At 39.7% G+C, this 12,068-nt stretch overlaps 1 protein-coding gene across 3 annotated transcripts in view; it reads right to left on the bottom strand.

Moving 5' to 3' along the window:
• LOC149815202 (coatomer subunit beta'-2-like) overlaps positions 1–12,068 on the bottom strand; it is a 55,844-nt gene that overhangs the window by 27,259 nt on the left and 16,517 nt on the right. For all 3 annotated transcript variants that reach the window (XM_089989809.1, XM_089989810.1, XM_089989811.1), the window contains exons 13-22: positions 11,885–12,025; positions 11,624–11,698; positions 11,263–11,439; positions 11,073–11,164; positions 10,878–10,994; positions 10,137–10,251; positions 9,930–10,001; positions 8,305–8,501; positions 8,080–8,173; positions 7,857–7,963 (exon numbers count right to left, since the gene is read on the bottom strand). In XM_089989809.1, the coding sequence (XP_089845935.1) occupies positions 7,857–7,963; positions 8,080–8,173; positions 8,305–8,501; positions 9,930–10,001; positions 10,137–10,251; positions 10,878–10,994; positions 11,073–11,164; positions 11,263–11,439; positions 11,624–11,698; positions 11,885–12,025 (1,187 nt within the window). The remainder of the gene's footprint in view (positions 1–7,856; positions 7,964–8,079; positions 8,174–8,304; positions 8,502–9,929; positions 10,002–10,136; positions 10,252–10,877; positions 10,995–11,072; positions 11,165–11,262; positions 11,440–11,623; positions 11,699–11,884; positions 12,026–12,068) is intronic.

Below are 12,068 nucleotides of genomic sequence, written 5' to 3'. Positions count from 1 at the left end.
CCATGATCGTCACTGAGACTTAGTGCACACTGCAAGTGCGCAGTCATCTACTGTAGCATAGCAACGCATATGCACACATCTGCCACACCTCAAGCAGCCTTGGTCCTGCGACGCGCCTTCCGCCGCAACAGCGCACCATCGCCTCGCTCGTTGAGCCAACTTTTCAACTGCAGCAACGCACAGTGCCAAGTGTGCCGCACGCACCGTAGCATTCTTCCATCTCAGCACGTGAAACCTCCTTTCACGCACAACAGCTGCAATCCCTACTGAACTACACAACTGCAGCATCTGTGCAATACACATGTCACAGCGTCCTCGCATCGTAGCGCGCACAGCACATCACCGCACACCGCCTTCTGCAACGCGCGTCCACCTCAGCATAGCTCTGCTACGCACCTTAGTGCAGCATCTGTCCTACGCCATAGCAAGCTACGTACCTTAGTGTTGCACCTATCCCACACCACAGCAAGCTTATCAGTCGCACCTCTGCTGAATGTGTCTGATGCAAGCAACTGCATATATGTTGCCGTAGCATCTACACCTGCAGAAGAACCGCAACGTAGTGTGGCTACAAACCTCCCTTAACTTGCACACTTCTAATCTGCTTTTGTGAGGCAGTGTTTGTGTAAGGGCTGAGTGAAGCCTAGTTGACTGAAGCCTCTCTTGTAATAGGGAAGTATGTCAAGGTTTGAATGTATTGAGAATTGTTTCATGCTTGAGCTTGTAACCTAGCCTGTGGCTAGACGAAACGCCTTCCTACCTTGTAATAGTGTAGTGACTTAGTGAAAAACATCACTCGCACACACTACACTTGTGTTATCGTATCAAAGTTCATTCTGCGCGATAGTTTTTCAAAGGCAAAGCGTCTTCTAAAACGATCCAAAAATTAGGGTCCCACCAAGTGGTATCAAAGCAAAAGAAGACCAAGAAAGTTAGTTTCCAAGTTGTAGGAAAGCCAAAAAAGATCAAGTAATCAGTTTTCAAAGCCGGAAAAGGCCACCAAGGTGATATCCAAACCGAAGAATGTCATGCAAGTTGGTTCCTACGCAAAAGAAGACTAATGGAGCGTTATTCAAGCGAAAAGAAGTTCACAATCAAGATATCAAGTGGAAAAAAGATTATGAAGTGGAATAAAGTTAATATGCGGAAGAAAGAAATACTACTTGCTTCACCTTTGAAGTAATTTCTAGGATCCTTCGGCGTTATTCCGGCCATCTCCAGCGAAGTTCGGATGGTCGCTACAAATGATCAAGAAATGCATATTTTACATCTTGCTAGAGATGATTTCCAAATCATCAATCTGAAAAAGTTTAGCCTCAACAAATTCTAAAATTGCAACAGTCAGTGATTGTGAATTCCGGCTATATTCGTCATTACTGTGTGACGATTGACCATCAGTTTTCGGCAAAGTGCATGGGTTATTGGCATTCCTGGTCGTGTCGAGAAAAGAAAGTATTTGAAGGTTGTCCTCAACCGATCAACCATTTGTGCTGAAAAGTGGTGCAAAGTTGCCCACTGTGTCACAGCATCCAATATGCTTGCATAGTTATGTGACACTTTTCAGACGGCCAGCTTCGGCAGAGCACAGTTCAGTCACCTGAATTCATACTGCAATGAATTTTGTCACGTTGCTTAACCTCTATATGGTGCATCCAACGCACCTATTATTTCAGAGAAAGCACTTATGGGCAGTTCTGTAGAGAGGACCGAACAGGAGCATTCAGTCACAAACTGCGGACTATTACTTCCGCGCAAACTGAACTAATCTTTATGGATTCGGTAGATTCATTGAAACTGATGAAAAATAAAATAGTGAAGCTGGAAAATGTTTGTTATAAGTTCCGGCGAGAAAATAAAGAAGACAATTGATGTCTTGGCTCAAGCATACGACCAGTTAAGTAGAGGTAAAACTGAGTTCAATAACCTCCATTTGACTGCGAAGGTTGACAAACGCAAAGTCTTCATCTCTACATTGTTGAGCTTAGTAGAGCACAGTGCTCGCATGTTGGGAAGCATGTGTAAAAAGAAAAAATGTCCAAACATGTGAATCGTGGCTGACTTATGCGAAGAGATTCAATGTCTCAATGCATTGGTTAAGGAGCAAATAGAAGGTGCACAAGAAACCTATGTGCGATTGCACCTAAAAGACATTGAAGAGGCCTTAAAGAGACTCGATTAGGAGTTAACGAAGGTGACAGTTTTTTAAATTAAACTGGCAGGCCAAATGTATATCAAGAGTTGCAAAAGGTTGATAAGGTCAACATCAAATTTTGAGTTGGAATGGTTGACATTGCAGTGCAATTGGTTAAGTAGATTCAGTCCTTCGCAAGTACGTGAAGAAGAGTATCTAGAGAACACATACTTAGCCACATTCTTCCAAGAAAGGGAGAATGATTTACATTCCGCAATTGTATGTGTCCATCAACCCATGCAGCTATAGCGAGCTTCAACATGGTGTCATGAAGTATCATGAGATAGACTTCTTCAATGAGAGGGAGTCTAGTACAAGCGACATTTGCGTTGAAGTTGCCACTTATGGGTTAGTTATCCAAGAGAGCAAATCCAGCAGGGATAATGAGCTTAAAGAGTTCAAAGGCACATCACCTTTGAATGCATTTTAAATTGAGAAACAAAGTGTCGGAAGCGAATTGCTTAGGCTTAAATTCAAAGATGCCAAAGCAATGTATGAAAGTAGGGGGAAAACGCATGAAGCAACAACCATATTCTATCAAGTTGTCAGCAAAAGTATGCGGCATTGTGTGAATGAGATAGCTCATAAAGTGGGACATTCATGTGCGCAACTCCAGCAGACACCTAAAGGCCAACACTTAACGGCCAACAGTGAATGGCCAATTGGCCAAAGGCAAACCATGACACTAATGATGGAATGGGATAAGTTTCCTTTTGATCCAAGAGGACAAAAACTTGTCAAAATGGGTGTTTTGGTTATACGTAGGGTAGTACATTCAAGAATAAAAGAGCGCCAGGAATCTGCAAACCAGAACAAAAGACCAGCTACAAATGTATTGTTGCATCACCCTCAGTCTGTATGCACGATATGCGCAAGACAAAGCAGGTTACTTCAAGGTAGATAGCGGAGATGAAGCCGCAGTATTACGTACCTCTGTGCATTACCGAATTGTGCATTTCTTTGGCACCAAAGTGTTTTGATATTCAACTCAGCAAAATACAGTGCACCGCTAGTGCAGCATACTGATGCAAGATGAAAAAATAGAATCTTCATTGCGGACAATATGGAATGCCTAATTCGCACACTACATTGAGTATGATCGGGCAACGAATTTTGCCTAGACACACATTGTTGTCACATCATGTCAGAACAATGAGGAATTAGCGGGAGCCGAATGTAATAAGAGTAGCAAAGATTGTTAAGATAAGAGCTTACAGCGGCTCTCCTTTGAGGACAAAGGTAAGGGAGGCAGTGGTGGACTGTTGCGACCCGAAGTGAACTGCCATTATTGAGCTGCCGCAACAGACCTCTAAGTCTGCGGTAGTATATTGACAGCACAAGTATTCCTGCGGATGACATGGCAACCTGTAAGGTTTGCCAATGAGTTGTGCCAGGAGGGATCACCAGGTGCATTGCCCATGAGCATCAGCTAGGGGACCACATGTGCAAGTGGATCTTCAGTGTGTGGTTGAGAAGATGCCACCTCAGCTTGTCCAAATGCAATGAACAGGAGCTTGGGCGCATTCTGCATATGGGGCGGATTCAATGCATATGCACCAAGTCAGCATGACTAGGTTCAGCACATAGGCGCCTTGTGCGCCACTTTAGAGTTGTCCAGATTCAATGAAGGGGAGCTAGAATCAGTTGGGACCACTTGGGCAGTTAGAAACTGCTGTGGTATTTGGTTTCTGGTTTCCGGTTTGTGGAAGCCTACAAATAAGGCTGGTGTAATACATTTTGTAATCTTTTGAACATTGGAATAGAAATTGAGCTTCGACTTTTGGAAGAGAGTTCCTCTCTTGGTGCCTTTGGGCATTCGGTTCCCTTTTGGGGAAATTTGGGAACTATGCATTGTGTATAACTTCCTTGGGCCAATTTTGATTGGTATGATGCCAATTGAGTTGGATTAGGCATTGATCCAGCGCTTTGAGCTTAGATCAATGCATCGCACATCCGACGACAATGCAGATTACCTTGGAGCTCTTCAACGCAGCAAAGATGTCAAGATTGTGGTACTAACCTTCTTGCAAAGGTAAGTACTTGACACCTCTAGCTATTTCAGTGGATTCACAACAGCGCAACCTCTAATGCATCCTCAACTACTTGTATTCGGGAATGACGACGATCGTGCTACTGCCGCTCAGAAAGACTCACTCTGTGCACTGCAGAGGTCTTCCTAGTGTTGCTACGATAAGGGAGGTTTTCTCGCTTCTACACCTTCGCAGGGGTTGTTCAGCCGATGCTCTCTCTCAAGGGCACAGTCTACTAAAGCTAAAACAGGTCCAGGATCGTCACTGAGACTTAGTGCACACTGCAAGTGAGCAGTCATCTACTGCAGCATAGCAATGCATATGCACACATCTGCCGCACCTCAACGCAGCCTTGGTCCTGCGACGCGCCTTCCGCCGCAACAGCACACCATCGCCTCGCTCGTTGAGCCAACTTTTCAGCTGCATCAACGCACAGTGCCAAGAGTGCCGCACGCACCGTAGCATCCTTCCATCTCAGCACGTGAAACCTCCTTTCACGCACAACAGCTGCAATCCCTGCTGAACTACACAACTGCAGCATACGTGCAATACACACGTCACAGCGTCCTTGCATCGTAGAGTGCACAGCACATCACCGCACACAGCCTTCTGCAACGCGCGTCCACCTCAGCGCAGCTCTGCTACGCACCTTAGTGTTGCATCTGTCCTGTGCCATAGCAAGCTACGCACCTTAGTGTTGCATCTGTCCTGTGCCATAGCAAGCTACGCACCTTAGTGTCGCACCTATCCTGCGCCACAGTAAGCTTATCAGCTGCACCTCTGCTGAATGTGTCTGATGCAAGCAACTGCATACAACCTGTTGCTGCCGTAGCATCTACACCTGCAGAAGAACCACAACGTAGTGTGGCTGCAAACCTCTCTTAACTTGCATACTGGTAATCTGCCTGTGTGAGGCAATGTTTGTGTAAGGGTTGAGTGAAGCCTAGTTGACTAAAGCCTCTCTTGTAATAGGGAAGTATGTCGAGGTTTGAATGTATTGAGAATTGTTTCATGCTTGAGCTTGCAACCTAGCCTACGACTAGACGAAACCCCTTCCTACCTTGTAATAGTATAGTGACTTAGTGAAAAACATCACTCGCACACACTACACTTGTGTTATCGTATCAAGGTTTATTCTGCGCGCTAGTTTTTCAAAGGCAAAGCGTCTTCTAAAATGATCCAAAAATTAGGGTCCCACCATGCACAAGCATGCGCACCAGCGTCGCATCGCGTCGACGAGAGTGTGGCACCCAATTGGCCGAGTCCCTGTGACATAGGTACACATCACATTCTTACTGATATCCATGTTGAGCTTCTTACTAGTCTTATAGAAGATGGTAAAAAAACATGAGTACGGACAACATTTGTGGGAGAGAAATTGTCAGAGGTGGTTTCTGATTCAGAAGATAAAAATGATTCATTGTCATCTTAAGCTACTGAACGATGCAATAAACAATAGAAATCATTGGGCAAAAGCTTGATACTGAAGATGACTTTTATATATAAACATATGTTTCTGAACTCTAGCTTGTATGCCTTCATCCTTATCATGGAATATTGTAACTAAAAAATGTAACTTTAACTTTCATAATGAGTTATGAAAACCTTTTGGCTTTTAAATGTATCATTATTTTATCTTAACTAATTGTATTTGTGGTGATTAGATATGTGGCTAAACCAGAGTTATCGAAAGCGCCTATACCATAGGGGAAGCACGCTTCCCCGATATGTGTTTCGAAAGCATGAAACATCGCACTTTCGAAACGTGCAGGGAAGCGTCCCTTTTTTGGGGAAGCGTGCTTCCCCCTCCCCTTTTTTTCATTTTTTTATTTTTAAATTTATTTTTAATTTTTATGTTTTTCGCTTCTCCCTCGCTTCCTAGGTTGCTTCCAGTTCGCTTTCTAGGTCGCTTCTGAGACGGTTCGTGATTCGCGTCTAAGTCGTCCCACGCTTCCCGCTTTCTAAAATTTTGAAAGTGCCATGCTTCCTGTATCGCTTCCCGCTCCCGCTTCCTCGACTGGCAACCATGGGCTGAACAATCAAATGCGTGGTTGTTAAATGTTTAATGACATATCTACGTTTAGTTAAACTTATTACATAAATATATTGTGTTCTAGTATTCTATGATTTTTTTGTTTTTTCATATTTTTTAGATTTAAAAAAAATTAGTGAAATTTACGTTTTTTTACGATACAATATAATATGTATCTTACTTTGGGCCCGACAGATACGGGTTACAATACGCTACTTACAACCTTGCTTGAACTTGTACCTGTACTGGTACCTCCTTGACATAGATGACATCTTGTCATCCAATGACTCACATAGACATGTATTTTTCTTATACAATTTCAAAATTACTTTTCTTTCTTCACACAGATTGTTATACATAGGCATCTTCAAACTGAATCGACACTTATTTGCTTCCATTAGGTGGGCAAACTAAGATTTTCTTGGATTTTCCCAACCAGATTTTGTACTGATACACAATCCTTGTGTTGTACTTTGGTATGCCTTGTCAGCTTAAATGCTTCAAAAGTGAAAAACTCTAATTTCTTCAAATTTTTCATTTGTTTTTCACATCTGATTCTCCGGATGTGATCTACATGTAGGGATGGTAAATGATACGAATGAGCTGAGCATGGGCTGTTCGGGCCTTACTTGTTAAGGGGTGTACCCCAGCTCGATCTCGGCTAGTGAGCTCGTCACAAGCCGAGTCGATCCCAAGTTCGTTATGAGCCGATCACGAGATGGCTCTTTTTCTTTAAAAAAATATTTTTAAGCATTTTTTAAGCTTGATAATATATAAAATATATGTATAAAATATAAGTACATAATATGTAAAACGAGCCTATATGAGACGAACTTGCCATGCTCATGCTCGGCTCATTTACCTAAATAAGCTGGCACATAGCTCAGGTCACCGAGTTCAATTTTTGAGCTGAGACAAGCTGAACGGTGAGCTGCTTGTCTCGTTTACCAGCCCTATCTACATGTTCGGTTTAGTAGAACACGGTCCTTCTGTCACATTTATGCCACATGCATGTTGGATTTTTCATGGGTTGAAAATTTAACAGCCTACAATATACCAAATTTTCAACCCTCAATCATATTTTTTGTCCAAAAAAAAAAGTGACCCAAGGGTCAATTCCTACTATTTTGACCATGCTGAACACATCCATGATGTCAGATTTGGTCAAGACAACCTCCTTATGAGTTTCAACTAGGGGTTTTGAAACCCATGAGGATAGCTAATATTTTCCCCCATCTATATATATATATATATATATATATATATATATATAGTGAAGTTAGGACATTATAGTCATCACCGCATGGCATTGTCATCCAATTCATGTGTTCAAGATGAAAATTTTCAAGATTTTTTTTTTTTACTTTAATACTTTATGCACATACAAATGCACATGCACCAAGCACCTAAATACACGTATGGTTCCCATATCTGCTTATGCAGTTCAATGAAGTCAAGACAAGACTAAAACGCCTGACAGCATAAGTGTGTCCATTCAGTTAATTTTTTGAACAATATTGAAAAATTCATGAGGGCAACATGGATAAATTGGCAGAAACAAGAATAACATTCAAGTGAATGGACATTAAACAGAGGGTGGTACCTTTGGTTAGCAAGACCAGCCTCAACAGAAAGAGCAATTTGCCAATCATCAAATAAATTAGGGTATTCCTCTGGATCCGCCAATGATTCTGCAGCTTTTAGGTTCACCTTCAGTCAAATTAACACTTAACCAATGTTAAGAATAAGAGGTTTTCTTGATACATGTACTATAGCAGCACAGGAAAAGATAATTGCAGAACTAGTAAATCAGAGAAAAAAAAGACCTTATTTAGATCATTCCTCCAAAGAGATACTATTTCAGAAACTTTGCTTGGAAGATAGGACCGTGCCATCAAAGCAGCCTCTGGTATCCTATTACTGCAAGGAAAATAGGCATATCATCATTAAAGGACAAGTCAGTTATGAAATTTAGAAAAAAAGAAAAACAAGAAGTTTCAGAAAGACCTGGGCCAAATATCCAGTTTGCAGAATGAAGCAAAAATAGTTACCTATCCACCAATAACTGAAGACACTCCTCCAGTCTACCAAGCGTGAAAAGACAAAGAAAGGCAACATTGTTCTTCCCTTGTTCCTTCGCAAGTACTGCAAGTTTTGACATTCCTTCAGCATCTCCAAGAGCTGAATGGAGAAGCAACAAGCCACTCAAGTCCATAGCATGGACCATACATTCCTCCGCCATTTCTAACTGCAAAAGAAAATGATCACATTTTCCCAAGTCAAACTTCTCTGCATGCTTTATGCAGCATGTTAGAACTTTCAACTAAATGCCTGATTTTTCATTAAATCAGAAATGGAGAACATTTATTCTATTAACAGAGGACAAAATGATCAAAATTTTCCCAGTCAAACTTCTGGGCATGCTTATGGAGCTTCAGAACTTCTAACTGAATGCTGAATTCTGCAATAGCAATGAAAACAAAGAATCGATTAAGGGGCTCAGAACAGTTCTGATCAAGTGGACTACCCCACAATTAGGATCAGGACTAGATAGATGAACTGATTAAATAAGGTGTTGGATTGGGATAAAGACATACTAGGATCAGGTTCAGTCTATGTATCTGACCTGACCTTGATATGGTTGGGGATATTGAAGAGCATTAGCATTAGGAATGTTGTAAAATTGTATCAGAGTGTGTAAGAAGGGTCTAAGACACGGGTGTGTCGTATTGTATTGTAAGATACAAAACCAAAAGAAGTAAATTACTTTTAAAAATTAATAAAAATTGAAAATAAAAGGTCAGTGAAATTAGAAAAAATCATAAGTCAATGAATAAAAAGAAAATATATTTAAGTAGTAAAACTACTAGAACATCAAATAAACCTAAATACAAACTAACTAGAACATGTTAGATATAAGCATTTAACAAGTAAAAACTAACAAAATAAAATAGTTAAACAAACAAATACATATAAATAACCAAAGAATTTGACGTGAATAAATAAGCAAAGTAACACAATTATAATAACTAAAACAAAAATATTAAACTATAAGGTCATATTTCATGATTATACAAAAATCATTAGTGAAACAAAAATAATGTCATCCGATTTGACCTTGTGAAAAGAAGGGAATGCCTCAACTGAGGAGCAACTTTGACCTAAGGCATGTGCTTCAAGCCACTGTTGCCTCAGGGAGTTCTGCCCCTCAACCTCACGCCTTGAGGTGCAGTCTTGCAGCTCACACTTCATGACTCAAGGCATGAATGTTTAACAACATTGGCTTGGACTACAATAAAACTTGCAATTCTTTTCTTTTCTTTTATTTGTTTTTTTGTCTATTTTTTCCATGTCATGTGCTTCTAATCATAACACTTATTTGTAGAACTTTCTCACCTAGTAGTAGTACGGTGTTCCTCATATACTCTACACTTTTTTCTTGCTCAAAAATGACTAGAGAGTTCATGCATTGTTCATCACAGGGAACTGTGAAAATAACCTATCAAGAATAATACTACAACAATATGGCATAATTTCGCTAAGGCATCCTGAAGATATGAAGACCAAGCATAAGGACAGCTCTCAGTACCACACAAAGGCAATCTGCACTGGAGCACAACTATAAGTTCTCCAAAAGAACATACAATTAAAGTACTTGGTCAGACAAACAATTTACCTTCCCAGAAGACATGGCCAATTCTCCTAACTGCTTCCATTTTGATTCACTATGTACTTCAATGGCAATGGCCTGAAGAAAGCATATGTTCATTTATATAACCAGTGATTTCTAAAGATGATTTTTATTTTCCTATAGATAACAAGCAAAAATACAGAGAGCAATTCAAGCTTACAAATATTCTCAATTTAAATGGCACAGGCATACCTTTGCCACCTCCAGCCTTCCCAGCTGTACAGCTAGATCAAATCTATAATTAGGGTCAGTTGCCACTTCCAATGCATCCTCTAACATTCCCCGGGACTCCAAGAAGCGAGCCACACTTTTAATGAGAAAAATAATTCGTTAATAACAAAAATACAAATCAAGACCTCAACTTCAAAGGATCTCAGAGATAATACAGATGTCACTTTAGTGCTTTGATACTTTAGTAGATTTTTTAAATATTGCCAATATAAGAAGAAACAAAATCTGGCACACACTAAATCAGGTTGATGGTAAACCCAAGTTACTAACATAATAAAGAAATGAATTTATGACCGTATTTCATATAAAGGCATGTATACTTGGAAAATCATTTATCATAGTTCAAGTACTAAAATTTACAAAAAAAAAGGAAGTTGGAAGTTGGAAAGAAAAGTAAAGGCAAAAAATCAACTTAGGAAAGAGGGAAGAAGATAACAAAAAGAGAAAAAAAGACAATGTATTATTTCGCCTTATGTCACTTATTCTCTTCTCTAACATGTTCCACATTTCCATACTTTTTCTATTTACAAAGAAAATCATGGTTTAAATTTCTTGTTATAATTTCTCAAATAGAAATTTGCATCAAAATTTTCTATATGACTAAGCCTACCTTGAAAAAGAGAAAGAATATGCTTACATGTAAGGCTGAGTTATAGCAGATATACTACACTATTTACCATATAGTTCTTGACATAGATATACCTATTCAGTTGCTCCTGGGGAATTGAAGGTAAGACTTCATTTGCATGTTCCAGATCCCCACGCATTACAAGAGTTTTGTATTCAATCAAACTGAGAAGCAATGTATATCCTACAACACTGCGAAGAAAGAAAAACTATAAATAGAATATCTGAGTATCAGAAGGATGATTACCAACAACTTTCAAGTGGCCTTACTTAAACTCTTTGTCTATAAGATATACGCGGCTCTGATTTGCAAGATACCCAAGTAGGTACATCGGCCGATCCAAGTGAAACATGGTGGTTACCTGCAGTAGTTACAGAACAACAGCATCACATGACATAGTACCATTGATAGATTTCTGCACTTTGAGTGTTCACAATAATCAAATAAAAAAATTCATACCTCACCACCAACACAATAATTCAACCGCCAAGAAGAGTTGTTGTAGATGAAACAATCTCCGACCCATATTCCTGTGCGCACACGCTCATTCATTTCATGTAGAACCTCGAATGCTTCTTCAACACCCTCCTCATCTATTGACCTTCCACTATCCAAATGCTTTGATACTATGTCTCTCTGTGAAGTTAGAAGACAATACAGATCATAGTTAATAGTTGAAGACAAAATGAAACATAAGTTTTAAAGTAACTCCCTATCCCAACAAAAAGCTAGCTAAGAAGCCTTTTGCAAGGAAAGAATGACACACAGAAAGGTGATATGGAAAGCAAAATACCAGTAGATTCATCATCTAATATCTTACATTATATTTCAGAATGTAAAATGAAGTATCACTTGAAATTGAAAGTAGATCGCCACTATCTGCCCAATACAAGTTCTGTTACAAAGATGGGAATGAATCATCAGAAAATTACTGTATCTTAACTTTTTTGAGAGGACAAAAGCCCGTTAATGAAGAGAAAATTTACAAGTTAACCAAAGAAACCTTTTTCTCTTCTTTAGAGAGAGAAGCCAACAAAACTAATTCATAAGTAAAGCTTTCTAGAATAAGCTTTTCACTTACTTTAACAATGACATCAATTCGGCGGATAAGTCTGCACTCAGCCCAATCATAGAAACAAATGAAGTCATTTGAACAAATGGCCAATAAAGTTCCCCCAAATATGCGTTCTGCAGAAAATGTTGGTCTGATGCTTTTCTTCTCCTGAAATTATAAATTTTTTAACTGGCACGTCAGTTAAAAAGAT

Source organism: Nuphar pumila, chromosome 15 (genome assembly GCF_984573655.1).
Source record: "Nuphar pumila chromosome 15, dmNupPumi1.hap1.1, whole genome shotgun sequence".
Classification (NCBI taxonomy): domain Eukaryota; kingdom Viridiplantae; phylum Streptophyta; class Magnoliopsida; order Nymphaeales; family Nymphaeaceae; genus Nuphar; species Nuphar pumila.
The sequence above is the reverse complement of the archived record's forward strand: the minus strand, read 5'-3'. Positions and strand labels throughout refer to the sequence as shown.